Genomic DNA, 14,770 nt, shown 5'->3' on the forward strand with positions numbered 1-14,770 from the left:
GCCTTTCCTGGAGGCTGTATTTCCAGGCCTGTCTGAACTTGCTCCTAGCCTGTTCCTCCCGCCTTCTAGGGGCCGATTACCTAGATCCGTTCCTGTATCTTGTCTGTCCTGTCTGAACACGCTCCTAGCCTGTTCCTCCCGCCTTCTAGGGGCTGATTACCTAGATCCGTTCCTGTATCTCGTCTGTCCTGTCTGAACACGCTCCTTGCCTGTTCATCCCGCCTCTCTGGGGGCCGTATTCCCAGACCCGCTCCTGTGTCCCGCTCCTGTGTCGGTCTCGTCCGTACACTCAGTTCCAGTCTGTACTCTCTCCTATCTTTCATCTGTCTTTTCTCTATGTCCGTTCCTTTCCTTTTTCTGCAGAGTCTGAACTCGTACCTAACTCCTGCCTGTTGTCTCTGTACTCCCGTTTGTGAGTTTGTGGTCCACTCGCTACTTCACTGCAAGTACCCTGTGGGTGTCTGGCTCTGCCTTTCCCTTCCTGTCTGTTCCGTGTGAACAGAGCCCTGTCCCCCCTACTCAGCCTTGCCTGCTCTGACTCCTTTGCTCACTGCTCCGGCGGTTCTAGCCTGCTCTGACTCCTTTGCTCACCGCTCCGGCGGTTCTAGCCTGCTCTGACTCCTTTGCTCACCGCTCCGGCGGTTCTAGCCTGCTCTGACTCCTTTGCTCACCGCTCCGGCGGTTCTAGCCTGCTCTGACTCCTTTGCTCACCGCTCCGGCGGTTCTAGCCTGCTCTGACTACTTTGCTCACCGCTCCGGCGGTTCTAGTCTGCTCTGACTCCTTTGCTTACCGCTCCGGCGGTTCTAGCCTGCTCTGACTCCTTTGCTCGCTGCTCCGGCAGCCTTGCTCCGCTCTGACGCTTTTGCTCGCTGCTCCGGCAGTCTCGCTCCACTCTTGCTCACCGCTCCAGGCGGCCTCGTCCTGCTTTACTCTTGCTCACTGCTCCAGCAGTCTCGCTCAGCTTTGATCCTTTGTTCACCGCTCCTGGCGGCCTTGTCCTGCTCTACTCTTGCTCACCGCTCCAGGCGGCCTTGTCCTGCCCTGTTCTCGCTCACCTCTCTGGGCGGCCTCACTCTGCTGTGTTTGTCCGCCACATCTGTGGCTCTGTTCCTGTGTCCCAGTGTGTACTGGGTCCTATCCCGCCAGTGTCCCTACCTGCTAGTGCCTCCCTGTCTGCACTCTAGCTGTGCTTGCCTGTACCCCTCTGCCTGTATTGTTCCTGAGTCCCAGTGTGTACTGGGTCCTATCCCGCCTGTGTTCCTACCTGCTAGTGCCTCCCTGTCTGCACTCTAGCTGTGCTTGCCTGTACCCCCCTGCCTGCTTACCCGCCTGCCTGCATACCAGTCGTGCCTGCCTATACCCACCAGTCTGTGTGCCAGCCTACCAGTCTGTTCCTGTATTCCCCTGTGTGGGTCAACAGCCGTGTCCGGGGTCTGTCCTGGAGTAGCACCTGGTCCCTTTGCTCGGTTCCTCCTTGGTGCACTGGCGTCGTATGCCGTCGTGCGACCCTGGTCGGATCGGGTGAATACCTAGTTAAGCCCCTCCAGGCATTCACTCTCCGGCACGGTCCAGTGGAATCACTACAATCACACGCACACGCCGCTCAGCCCGGGCGTGTGCATAACAGCATGCTCAGGCCATGGTTCCCGTTGAGCCCCACGGCCTTCGCTCTCTGAGAAGTTTTCCAGCGAATACATGCATTAAAATAAATAAATAAATTTTTTTTTCCTTAGCTGAGTTTCAGGCGAATTACGCACCGTCCAGATGGATCTATCAGCTCTCGTTCCTGCGGATCCGCCACGTTACTATGGGGATCCAAGACAGTGTCGTGCATTTGTGGAGCAATGCATGCTACACTTTAAGGCCTACCCTCTCTATTTTCCTTCCGATTGGGCTAAAGTGGCCTTTATGATTGACTACCTAGCGGGTGATGCCTTGAAATGGGTCACCCCCCTATGGGAAGCATGGGATCCTGTCGTCCTTGACCTGCAGGCCTTCCTGGTGGCCTTTCGTATGGTCTTCGAGGACCCTAACCCTGAAGCCCCTGCTGAAGCTTCACTTCCCAATATCCCGGAGCAGCCCCGACGGGTAATGTGTGTGGGTAGCGCAATAGTCCTCCAGCCCAATGAGACTACTGCCCACCCAGAATCCTCACAGGGTGACTACGCTTTCCGGAATACTTCTCCCAACCTCAAGAGGCAGTCCAGACGTGCTAGACGTAGAGGCAAGCCGTCACGCCAGGGTCTGTCCTCCCTGAGACCTCCTGACCCCAACCTTGAAGTCCCTACTGAAGCTTCATCTCCCTGTATCCCGGAGAAGCCCCAACGGGTAATGTGCGTGGGTAGTGCACCAGTTCTCCTGCCCGAAGAGACTTCTGCCCATCCAGACTCCACACAGGAGAACTTCCTGCACCCGGCATCAGATGCTTCACCCACTTTAACCGGTGTGGATGTCCAAGGATGCTCCAAAGCTGTGGTTACCTCAGAGTCTGTGCACCTCTACTACCTGGTGGAGGACCCCCTGTTGCCTCCTGAATCCTCCGGGATACCACTCGATGACAAATGGAGAGAGACTTCTCTACACCCGGTACTCGATACTTTGTCCGCTTCGTCCTGTGAGCCTGACAATGGGTACCCCAAAGTGGTAGTTACCCCCGAGTCTCTACACCCCTCCGACCAGGCGGAGGACCTCCAGTTGTCTCCTGAACCCTTCGGGGTGCTACCTGGTAGCGAAAGGACAGAGACTCTCCTATACTCTGTACCTGATACCTCGCTCGCTTCGTCCAGTGAGTCCAACCTAGTGTACTCCGAAGCAGAGGTTACTCCCGAGTCTCTACACCCCTCCGACCAGGCGGAGGACCTCCAGTTGTCTCCAGAACCCTTCGGGGTGCTACCTGGTAGCGAAAGGACAGAGACTCTCCTATACTCTGTACCTGATACCTCGCTCGCTTCGTCCACTGAGTCCAACCTAGTGTACTCCGAAGCAGTGGTTACTCCCGAGTCTCTACACCCCTCCGACCAGGCGGAGGACCTCCAGTTGTCTCCAGAACCCTTCTGGGTGCCACCTGGTGGTGAATGGACAGAGACTCTCCTATATCCTAGATCTGATACCTCGCTTGCTTCGTCCAGTGAGTCCGACCTAGTGTACTCTGAAGCAGAGGTTACCCGTGAGTCTCTACACCCCTCTGACCAGGCGGAGGACCGCCAGTTGTCTCCAGAACCCTTCGGGGTGCCACCTGGTGGTGAATGGACAGAGACTTTCCTATACTCTGTACCCGATACCTCGCCTGCTTCGTCCAGTGAGTCCGACCTAGTGTACTCTGAAGCAGATGTTTTCTCTGAGCCTCTGCACTCTTCTGACCCGGCGGAGGACCTCCAGTTGTTTCTTGAATCCTCCGGGGTACCACCAGATAACAAAGAGACAGTGACTTTTCCTCATTATGTACCTGATAACCCGTCTATTTCTTCCTGTGAGCTTGACAAGATGTACCTCAAAGCAGAGATTACCCCCAAGTCTCTGTCCCCCTCCAACCCGGTGAAGGACTTCCAGTTGTCTCCTGTACCCTCTGGGGTGCCACCTGAAAATATGTGGAGAGAGACTTCCTTGTGTGCTGTTCCTGGTACTCCACCCGTTTCGTCTGTTGCTGAGGATGGCTGGATAGGAGGTAGCATCCTAGCTAACCAGATGAGATCAGTTTTTCCTGTGGACAGTGGAAGTGATCTCCTTGAAGTGAACGACTGGTCCTCCAATTCCCTGCGGAAGATTCTGGCAGGCCTGAAGAAGAGGGGGCGTAAGGGGGGGGTACTGTAACATACCTGGCGGCGTCCTTGCATGGTGGTCCATCTCCCACTGTGCAAGAGCGCGCACTTGATCTCCAGTCCAGAATGTCTCTCTGGCTTCCCTCCATGCTGTCTGTTTGTGTCTGTGTCTGCTGCTTAAGGGCGGCGCCCGATCACTTCCTGCTTTTTGTACCTGCTGTGGGTCACACCCCTTGTGCGTCCTCAGCCTATTGCTGTCTGTCACCTGGTATATAGCTCAGCTGCTCCCATCTATCCCTGCCTGAGCATAGTGTTTCTTTCAGTGTGTGCCTTCACTCTGAAGATGCCAGGTCCCGTTCTTTGTCTCCTGTCTTTCGGTATCAGTTCCCGTGTCTGAACTGAGTCCTGTCTATGTCTCCTGCCTTGCGGTATCAGTTCCCGTGTCTGAACTGAGTCCTGTCTGTGTACTCTTGCCTGCTGCCTTTCCTGGAGGCTGTATTTCCAGGCCTGTCTGAACTTGCTCCTAGCCTGTTCCTCCCGCCTTCTAGGGGCCGATTACCTAGATCCGTTCCTGTATCTTGTCTGTCCTGTCTGAACACGCTCCTAGCCTGTTCCTCCCGCCTTCTAGGGGCTGATTACCTAGATCCGTTCCTGTATCTCGTCTGTCCTGTCTGAACACGCTCCTTGCCTGTTCATCCCGCCTCTCTGGGGGCCGTATTCCCAGACCCGCTCCTGTGTCCCGCTCCTGTGTCGGTCTCGTCCGTACACTCAGTTCCAGTCTGTACTCTCTCCTATCTTTCATCTGTCTTTTCTCTATGTCCGTTCCTTTCCTTTTTCTGCAGAGTCTGAACTCGTACCTAACTCCTGCCTGTTGTCTCTGTACTCCCGTTTGTGAGTTTGTGGTCCACTCGCTACTTCACTGCAAGTACCCTGTGGGTGTCTGGCTCTGCCTTTCCCTTCCTGTCTGTTCCGTGTGAACAGAGCCCTGTCCCCCCTACTCAGCCTTGCCTGCTCTGACTCCTTTGCTCACTGCTCCGGCGGTTCTAGCCTGCTCTGACTCCTTTGCTCACCGCTCCGGCGGTTCTAGCCTGCTCTGACTCCTTTGCTCACCGCTCCGGCGGTTCTAGCCTGCTCTGACTCCTTTGCTCACCGCTCCGGCGGTTCTAGCCTGCTCTGACTCCTTTGCTCACCGCTCCGGCGGTTCTAGCCTGCTCTGACTCCTTTACTCACCGCTCCGGCGGTTCTAGTCTGCTCTGACTCCTTTGCTTACCGCTCCGGCGGTTCTAGCCTGCTCTGACTCCTTTGCTCGCTGCTCCGGCAGCCTTGCTCCGCTCTGACTCTTTGCTCGCTGCTCCGGCAGTCTCGCTCCACTCTTGCTCACCGCTCCAGGCGGCCTCGTCCTGCTTTACTCTTGCTCACTGCTCCAGCAGTCTCGCTCAGCTTTGATCCTTTGTTCACCGCTCCTGGCGGCCTTGTCCTGCTCTACTCTTGCTCACCGCTCCAGGCGGCCTTGTCCTGCCCTGTTCTCGCTCACCTCTCTGGGCGGCCTCACTCTGCTGTGTTTGTCCGCCACATCTGTGGCTCTGTTCCTGTGTCCCAGTGTGTACTGGGTCCTATCCCGCCAGTGTCCCTACCTGCTAGTGCCTCCCTGTCTGCACTCTAGCTGTGCTTGCCTGTACCCCTCTGCCTGTATTGTTCCTGAGTCCCAGTGTGTACTGGGTCCTATCCCGCCTGTGTTCCTACCTGCTAGTGCCTCCCTGTCTGCACTCTAGCTGTGCTTGCCTGTACCCCCCTGCCTGCTTACCCGCCTGCCTGCATACCAGTCGTGCCTGCCTATACCCACCAGTCTGTGTGCCAGCCTACCAGTCTGTTCCTGTATTCCCCTGTGTGGGTCAACAGCCGTGTCCGGGGTCTGTCCTGGAGTAGCACCTGGTCCCTTTGCTCGGTTCCTCCTTGGTGCACTGGCGTCGTATGCCGTCGTGCGACCCTGGTCGGATCGGGTGAATACCTAGTTAAGCCCCTCCAGGCATTCACTCTCCGGCACGGTCCAGTGGAATCACTACAATCACACGCACACGCCGCTCAGCCCGGGCGTGTGCATAACACTGCCAGATACCTGCCAGATTCCTGTCAGCTTGCTGTCTTATTCCTGCCTGATATTCTGCTACCTGCCTGCTAGCCTGAGGTCCGACGGTCTGCCTTACAACTCCTGTCAGTCTGTCTAAGGACCAGCTTGCCCGCTCACCTGGGAGCGCACATCTGCTACCTGCCTGCTAGCCTACCTGGAGGCTCCGCCGTCACGTGCTGTGACCACCTGCCTGTCCAGTGACTCCTGCCCGCTCACCTGGGAGCGCTCATCTGCTGCCTGTCTCCTAGCCTACCTGGAGGCTCTGTCGTCACGTGCTGTGACCACCCGCCTGTCCAGAGACTTCTGCCCGCTCACCTGGGAGCGCTCATCTGCCGCCTGTCTATTGGTCTTCCTGGAGGCTCCGCCGTCACATGCCGTGACCACCCGTTTATCCAGAGACTCTCGCCTGCTCACCTGGGAGCTCACGTCTACCATCAGCCGCCACAGGTCGTACCAACCCTTTACCCAGAGACTGCCCCGGTCACTTGCCGTGACCATCTGCCCGTTCATCCAGAGACTGCCCCAGTCACTTGCCGTGACCATCTGCCCGTTCATCCAGAGACTGCCCCGGTCACTTGCCGTGACCATCTACCCGTTCATCCAGAGACTGCCCCGGTCACTTGCCGTGACCTCCTGCCCGTTCTTCCAGAGACTGTCCCGGTCATCTGCTGTGACTGCCTGCCTGGTCGCCACCCGCTCCCTTACAAGGACCGCCCCCTTGTATAGTAGCTCAGAGGTTCCGCCTCCCAGACCCGTTACAGCCGATATTTAAATTTGGCGCCCAAATCGGTGATTGGTCGCGGGCAGCGTCGGCGACCAATCAGCACAGCGGTGTTTAAGTTTTGCGCTAAGATCAGTGATTGGTCGGGTCCGAAGACCGCGACCAATCATCGAATCTTCTTGGTGAGGACCGGCGAGCGGCGCTGCCTGTGCGGGTACTTACGCTGCGAGAACCCGGGACCTAGCGGGCCCTCGCAGCAGAAGTATCCCGACCCGCAGCGCCACTCCCCGGTCCTCCCTTCCGCATGGAGGTCAGCGGCGCCGGCGGTCCTTCCGCTGATACTGGCCGGGAGATGAGCGCCTCGCGCCGCTCATCTCCCGGCTGCATCTCCGTCCCGCAGATGGGTCCAGCGGTCAGGTTCCTTCTGCTGTTGCCGGCCGGGAGATGAGCGCCTCGCGGCGCTCATCTCCCCGCTGCATCGCCGCTCAGCTCCGTCCCGCAGTTGAGCCGCTAACGGCCGCCATCTTTTTTTAGCAATCCCCCGGCGCTGATTGGCCGCTGGCGGACCAATGAGCGACGCGGGATTTCCTGGACAGACAGACACACAGACACACAGACAGACAGACGGGATAAGACGATTATATATATAGATAAATACAAACATTATAAACTATATCCTGAAGGGGTGGTCCTCGAAGCCCCAAACTATTTTAAACCAAGAAACCAATTGTGTCTTTATGTCTCAGGCCAGATTGCGTATTACCTCTAGCCGCTAAGCACCAGCTCAGAGGCACCAGTTCAAACAGCCTGGCCAATGAAACATGCCCCAAACCACGGGCCCTCTGATCCATTCCCCATGGGATCACCACCCGAGACCACTGAATACCATGTAGGGGGGTCCAGAACTTCCCGAGGTTCCCCCCCCCCCCACTGATCCACCATTAACCATGAACACCAACTTCGAGGATCCCCCCATGCCAGCTGCCACGACAAAGCATATATATATATAAAAAAAAAAAAATACAATAAAACAGTCCTCAGAATTTCTGAAATTGTTCCACTGAGGATTCAAAAAAGGGGTGGGTAGGTGGGAGATATTGCTTAAGGGATGACGGCAACCTGAAATGGCTGCCAAATCCCAAATGGCCGTCCCCTATATACCTCACTCCTCCCCTACATATGCCCCTACCCCCCAAAATACCCTCCCCTACAGTATACACCAATCAAATTAAAGGTAAACACATACCCGAGCCCTAGTCACCCCTACCTTAGCAAGCCCTCCCCCCTATATCCCGCATTAACCCTGTCATGCCAGCCTCCCTCTAAAGCCTGTGGCTGAGTACGGCCTCTCTTGACAGCGGGTATCTGCGAGTCATGGTGTTAAATATATCCCTCCCATAACTAACTGACCCCCTATAAAATAAACACACTACACATTATATGTTGGATGAAATTGGCCACAGCAGCCGTTTATTAACATATAAATACAAACAGTATAAACTATATCCTAAAGGGGTGGTCCTCGAAGCCCCAAACTATTTTAAACCAAGAAACCAATTGTGTCTTTATGTCTCAGGCCAGATTGCATATTACCTCTAGCCGCTAAGCACCAGCTCAGAGGCACCAGTTCAAACAGCCTGACCAATGAAACATGCCCCAAACCACGGGCCCTCTGATCCATTCCCCATGGGAGCAACCACCCGATACCACTGAATACCATGTAGGGGGCTCCAGAACTTCCCGAGGTCCCCCCCCCCACTGATCCACCATTAACTATGAACACCAACTTCGAGGATCCCCCCATACCATGAGCACAAATATTCTGACACCTCAAATATTTGTGTCCCTCCACACTCTTAAACCATTTTCTATGCCTTCCTGAATTGCCAGGCACCACATATCCGTACCGACCGTGTTCAAGTGTACCCCATCCCTCCTCCAGAACTCCCCTTCTCCCGACTCTAATCCAAATGGCGTATGGCCAAGGCCCCATTTCTTACAATGAAACGCGTCACCGCCCTATTTATTTTTACCCGGGCCCTATTGATTGCTTCATTTGATCGGGCCCCTCACCAGATTTTCCGTGGAACAATGTCTGACCAGATAACTAAAACCTTTGGAAACATTGTCCACAATCTTAGTATATCAAATTTGATATATTTTATAAGTTCCCTACACGACCTCTTACACAGGTCATTACCACCTAAATGTAACACCAGCAAATCAGGGACCCGATCAAGCCACACAAAGTGCTGGAATTCCGCCAGGAGTTGACGCCAAACCATTCCCCGCCTTCCAATCCACCGAAGAATAGCTTCATGCTCCGAAAATCCCAACTGACGGCCGGCCGGCCTCACCGCTGCCCGCAGTTCAGCCCAGAAACCAAAAGAATGGCCCACGATCCATACGAGTCGGGGACCCACATCTGTGAAGTTAAACAAAACATGACTCTGAGAAACAGTAACATCAAACCAGAACTAAAACATGCTCTTAATTAGACCCAAGCCGGGCGTATGTAAGACCTAAACCGTATGGATTCCCAACGCCCAATCTTCTTAACCAACTCATCACCCAACCCCCTCCTGGCTGCCTCAGTGGCTGCACCAATCCTGAAAGAGTGACCGCTATAATCTTTTGGCGAGATACCGCCAGCTTCCAGACACTTTTTCAGCACTGTTACAAACTGAAAGCGAGACAAAAAGGAGCCGTCCTCATGAACCAACAATGGTGATTTGAACCCCACTACACCCAGCCCAAATTTACTCAAACAACGAACCGGACACATGTCAGACCCAGCCACTGCGAACAATACCACTTTACACCCTTTCCTGAACTGATCGGTCTTTGAAAAACGAATGAAAACCTCTATTCTATCCGAATATAAGTTCACGTCTACCTTTAAAAGACCCCCATTGACAAATCTTGATGGGCTAACCAACTCCACTAAACGTAACGCCCCAAAAAAGGCCAAAGAAAAAGCTAGCCGAAATAGTTTGACTTCCCATGGAGACTTACAAACCGACCCAAGAAGTTGTCCCAGTGCTAACAATAATCCATATGATATGGGCCGCCTGCAGTCTCTCACCTTCCAGCCTTTTCGCCAACCTTTTAATGCCTGGCGGACCAAAGTTGCTTTTGTTACGTCCGGAAGACCCCTTATTTTAAAACCAAAAGCCAAGCCTGCCATAAAATTATTAATTTTTGGCACCGACCAACCTTCCTCCCAGCAATGACCAACCAATAATAATAAAAGGCTATCGCTCTCTAAAGGATCTCCCATAGTAGCTTTCCATTCCTCCCACTGCTGCCAAGCGACCTCATATGACGACCAGGTCCTTGTAGATAATGATTGACCGATCAATTTCTTTACAGCTCGAAGGGAAGATTCCATAGTTCTGGAGGGCATACTAAACCTGTTGATGATGCCTGAGGTGCCGGCAACCGGAATTGATCTAACTGCGAATGAGAAACAGCATTGACAGTTGAGATTAAAGGATCCAACTTGAACTCCGCCACTATCCACATGTTCAAAGATAAGCTAATCAGCACCAGCCGTTGAAACACTTTTACCACCAGTGGCGATGCAGCCGACAGAGAATTGATAGCTAACACTACCCCTTGGTTCTTGCAGGAAAAACAAATCTTTTTATTCTGAAAATACTCTCCCCATAGCGCCAGAGAGACCACGATGGGGAAAAGATTGATCAATGTATGATTATCCAACAAATTCCGATCACGCCATGACGCTGGCCATTTTTCCTCAAACCAACTACCACGAAAGAGGATAGCAAAACCTTGTTTTCTTGACACATCAATGCACAATGCCAATTCACTGGCATTCACCACTGGAGCAATCCAGACCGACTTGCCGTTATAGGACTCCAAAAATTGGGCCCAAATTCCCAAGTCATCCCGCAACTCCTTGCGCAACCTAATGAAGTGATGAGGTGATTTAGCTCCAGCCGTTGCTAATGACAAACGCCTACAAAATGCCCTGCCCATTGGCATAATATGACACGCGAAATTCAATTTTCCGAGAAGAGACTGTAATTCACGCAATGTAATTTTATGCAGTTTTCTAACTCTGGATACCACTTCCAACAGATCAACAACCTTATCAGCGGGAAGCCTACACTACATCTTAAAATGTGTCGATTAAAATTCCGAGAAAACTCAAAGACGTCACCGGACCTACAGTCTTCTCGACAGCCAACGGTACTCCAAACTTCTTAGCCACACTCTCCACAGTGTGCAACAACACTGAACAAACGGGAGAATTAGCAGGACCAACATATAAGAAATCATCCAGATAATGAATGCAGGAATTTAGACCAGAAACATCCCTAACAATCCATTCAAGAAAGGTACTAAACGTTTCAAAGTACGCACAGGACAGCGAGCAACCCATCGGGAGACACCGGTCTACAAAAAAGCTACCATTCCAAGAGCAACCCAATAAGTGCATGCTCTCCGGGTGTACTGGTAACAGCCTAAAAGCCGCCTCTATGTCAGTCTTTGCCAATAATGCCCCCTTTCCAAAAAACCGAACCCAACTAACTGCCATGTCAAAGGAAGTATAACTCACTGAACACAAATCAGGGTCAATACCATCATTCACCGACGTGCCCTTTGGAAAGGAGAGGTGATGAATTAGCCTATATTTACCCAATTCCTTTTTTGGGACAATGCCTAACGGAGATACCCGTAAGTTTTTTAAGGGCTTGTAAGCAAAAGGCCCAGCCATTCTCCCTAAAGCCACTTCTTTTGATAATTTTTCCGCAACCACTTCAGGAAACTGAAACGCGGATTTCAAATTTTTTGCAATAGATTGAACTTTACTATCAATGAACGGTATCTTAAAACCAACATCAAAACCTTCTTCTAATAGCGAGGCCGCTGCCCTGTCTGAGTATCTACTTAGAAATAGCTGCATCTCTGCCAGACGAACCGGCGTCACCCCTTTTTTCATTGCCTTCACTGCCTCTGACTTTACCCCTCTGAAACATTTGGCTGCACTATGGTTACCACCGCATAAGGAGCAGTCATGTCTAAATTTACACTTACTACCGAATTTACAGGATCCTTCATTGAAAAGGAAACATAATCCTTTTTGAACAGCTGACGAGTGTCCCGACTGTCCGAGACCACCGCCGCTCCCGAAAAAAGACTGATTAGATTGTCCACTCCTACTCGGTGCTGTTACTTTCAGCCATAAGGCAATATCCTTATGGTCCCAACGGATACTAGGACGCACCGCTTTCCTCTGACGAAATTGTTCGTCATAACGTAACCACCCCTGTCCCCCATACACCCTATAAGCTTCCCCGATTGCATCTAAATAACAAAAAAGCCCCGAACAATTTTCTGAAGCTTTTTCACCTATCACACTGGCTAAAATCGCAAACGCCTGCAACCAGTTTGAAAAGGTCCATGGTATCAGGCAGTACCTTCGTTTTTCTTCATCCTCTTTTTTGGAAACATCCTTCCTAAACCTATCCAGATTGAAGCGTTCCAATGGAAGTAAAGAGAATATGTCTACGTATTCCCCTTTCCATATCTTCTCCCTGACCTCAGGCTTCAAATGTGCCCCCAAAGGCCCTTCGAAGCAAACATAAACTTCCCCTTTCGCCGAATCATCTAATCTCACATTATCATCTTTGTCCTTATCACCCTTGCTTCCCACAATTTGTGCAGGACCCGATATGCCTGTGTTAGAGTCACCGGATGATAAATTACCTCCCCCTGCGCCCAATGTATTGGATTGAGGCGATTGAAAATTACCCAGCCATGCAGAGGTAGGCGACCCTAAGCCCTGTGACACATTCGTCCCCGTCCCCAGCAAAACAGCTAAATCCCTTAAACCCTGCATCAATATACCAATGCCCCCGCCAACCCCCTCAGGTACATCCTGACTATTCAATGCTAAAGGTGGTAACGGGAGCCTGAAAGGAAAAGTTTGCGATGACTCACCTGGCTGCCTGGGTGCTGTGAACCCAGCAGCCGTTGATCCTGAATCCTGGAGTCGACGTCCATCATCTGATCCTTGTTGGCCCCGATGAGCCGTGAGAGGGAGACCTGAGGGGCCAGCGGCCTGCTGCCCTGTTACTAACTCTGATCGTGACCCCGCGTTTGCTGTAGAAGGCGACCAATGGCTGCAGCCAGCCTGGCTACAGCCGCGACCAGCTGTCAAAAATGATGAGGGGGCTGAGCCAGCAATGTGTTGCCCGTATTCTTGAATCACCTCGGCGTGACTACTGTTGCCTGGCCCCGCATTCTCAAAGCCAGCCGCCCACTGCATGCCTGCAGCGCTATGAGTGACGGCCGCCGTGACCGCACCGTGGGCGGAGCTAGCTATGTAGGTGGGGCCGGCCGGAACCTGACCGCCCGCTCTTAGATCATCCTCACTTGAAGCCCGGACCGCCGGGAGATGGGCGCAGCGATCGTCACTGTTCCTGCGCTGAGAGGCCTCCAGGTTAGGCCCCCATCCTCGCGTCGTCCTAGCCACACTGCGCCGAGCAGGCCCCCGCCGCTGCATGGTGCCAGCCATACCTGCTCCTGATGACGCGCCGCCTCGTGATGTAGAGGAGGATGCCAACACCTCCTCCTGATGCAGGTCCCGGCGTGTCGCTGGATTCCTCCCAGAGCGGGAAGCACGGGCCGCGGCAGTGCGAGCCCCGCTCCCGACTGGAGGGTCCCGAGAGGGGCTCCTGATGCGCCGCCGGACCCTGGGGGTTTCTTCAGGGCTAAGGCGCGCCGGAGGCCTAGCCCTCCGCGGCCATCGTGACTCGGGAGCTGGTGTAACATTACCGGCTCCCGTACCCCCAAGCAGGCTTTGGACTGAAGAGCCAGATAGATATTGCTTAAGGGATGACGGCAACCTAAAATGGCTGCCAAATCCCAAATGGCCGTCTCCTATATACCTCACTCCTCCCCTACAATATACACCAATCAAATTAAAGGTAAACACATACCCAAGCCATAGTCACCCCTACCTTAGCAAGCCCTCCCCCCTATATCCCGCATTAACCCTGTCATGCCGGCCTCCCTCTAAAGCCTGTGGCTGAGTACGGCCTCTCTTGATCTCTAAAAGGCCTAAACTTAAAGATGACATATTTCCTTTGTATTTCAGGCAAAAAATATATATAGTAATTTTTTCCATTTTAAAAATTACAAAAAAAGAATATGGGCTGATGCAAAATTTTGGGCTCCCTTGTAGATTTGTGTGCTCAGATAACTTAGACCAAGGTTCAGACCTTAATTAACCTGTTAGGGTTATGGCTTGTTCACTATCATCCTTAGGAAAGGCCAGGTGAGGCAAATTTCCCAGCTTTATAAAAACCCAGCCTCCTCTAACCTTGTGCCAAAAACAGCAGCCATGGGTTCTTCTAAGCAGCTGCCTAGCACTCTGAAAATGAAAATGGTGGAAGCCCACAAAGCAGGAGAAGGCTATAAGAAGATAGCAAAGCTTTTCCAAGTTGCCCTCTCCTTAATACGAAATGTAATTAAGAAATGGCAGTTAAAAGGAACAGTGGAGGTCAATATAAGAAATATATGTCATATATGAAAATCCCTCAAGCAAGAATTGAAAGACTCTTGGCTAGCTACAAAAAGCTAAAAAAAAGCCTCGGCTTTTCCTGCTTGCACTGGTGCGTTGGCAGCGGGGTAATGTGTTACACGCTCGCCGCTAGGTTCAGATAGGGGCGAGACAGGTTACATGAATTCTTTGGAATCCTGGGGGAACCGTTACTCAGGGCGACCATAGACCATGTGCTGCAGCTTCTCTCAGACACACAGGAGTATTGATCCTCAGGCACAGACACGTAGGTTGTTTCACTTGCTGACCAGACACACTTGACAAGAGTCCTCATAAACGGTAGAACAATAGCATTTAATAAGAAGCCGCACAGCCAGTGCAAGTTAAGTCTTATGAGCAACAGGCTCCAGTGACAAACAGTACAGTTTCCTTAGCAGCACAGCGGTTCACAGTCTTCCCAGTAGTGCAGGGCAGCACAGTTCTAATGCACATTAATGAACACAGCATTCTTTACAGCACAGTGAGATGTAGGAGGAGGGAAGGGTTTGCTGAGGGAGATGATCCCTGTGACACCATTTCTTCCAGTCCTTATCTTTATGCCTGACAATACTCTTCACTGCTAGTTCAG

The 14,770-nt window shown here is 52.6% G+C and overlaps 2 protein-coding genes across 2 annotated transcripts in view; one reads left to right on the top strand and one right to left on the bottom strand.

The window, feature by feature from the left end:
• SEMA6B (semaphorin 6B) overlaps positions 1-14,770 on the top strand; it is a 229,896-nt gene that overhangs the window by 176,441 nt on the left and 38,685 nt on the right. The window lies entirely within an intron of this gene.
• On the bottom strand, positions 9,103-13,143 carry LOC141165369 (uncharacterized). The gene is made up of 4 exons (XM_073650967.1): positions 12,945-13,143; positions 12,056-12,314; positions 10,382-10,539; positions 9,103-10,064 (listed from the first exon to the last, which is right to left on the bottom strand). Exons 1-4 carry the CDS (start codon positions 13,141-13,143, stop codon positions 9,103-9,105), a joined length of 1,578 nt encoding a protein of 525 aa, XP_073507068.1.

Source organism: Phyllobates terribilis, unplaced genomic scaffold (assembly GCF_046119375.1).
Source record: "Phyllobates terribilis strain yellow unplaced genomic scaffold, ASM4611937v1 Scaffold_1__5_contigs__length_1240528914, whole genome shotgun sequence".
NCBI lineage: Eukaryota > Metazoa > Chordata > Amphibia > Anura > Dendrobatidae > Phyllobates > Phyllobates terribilis.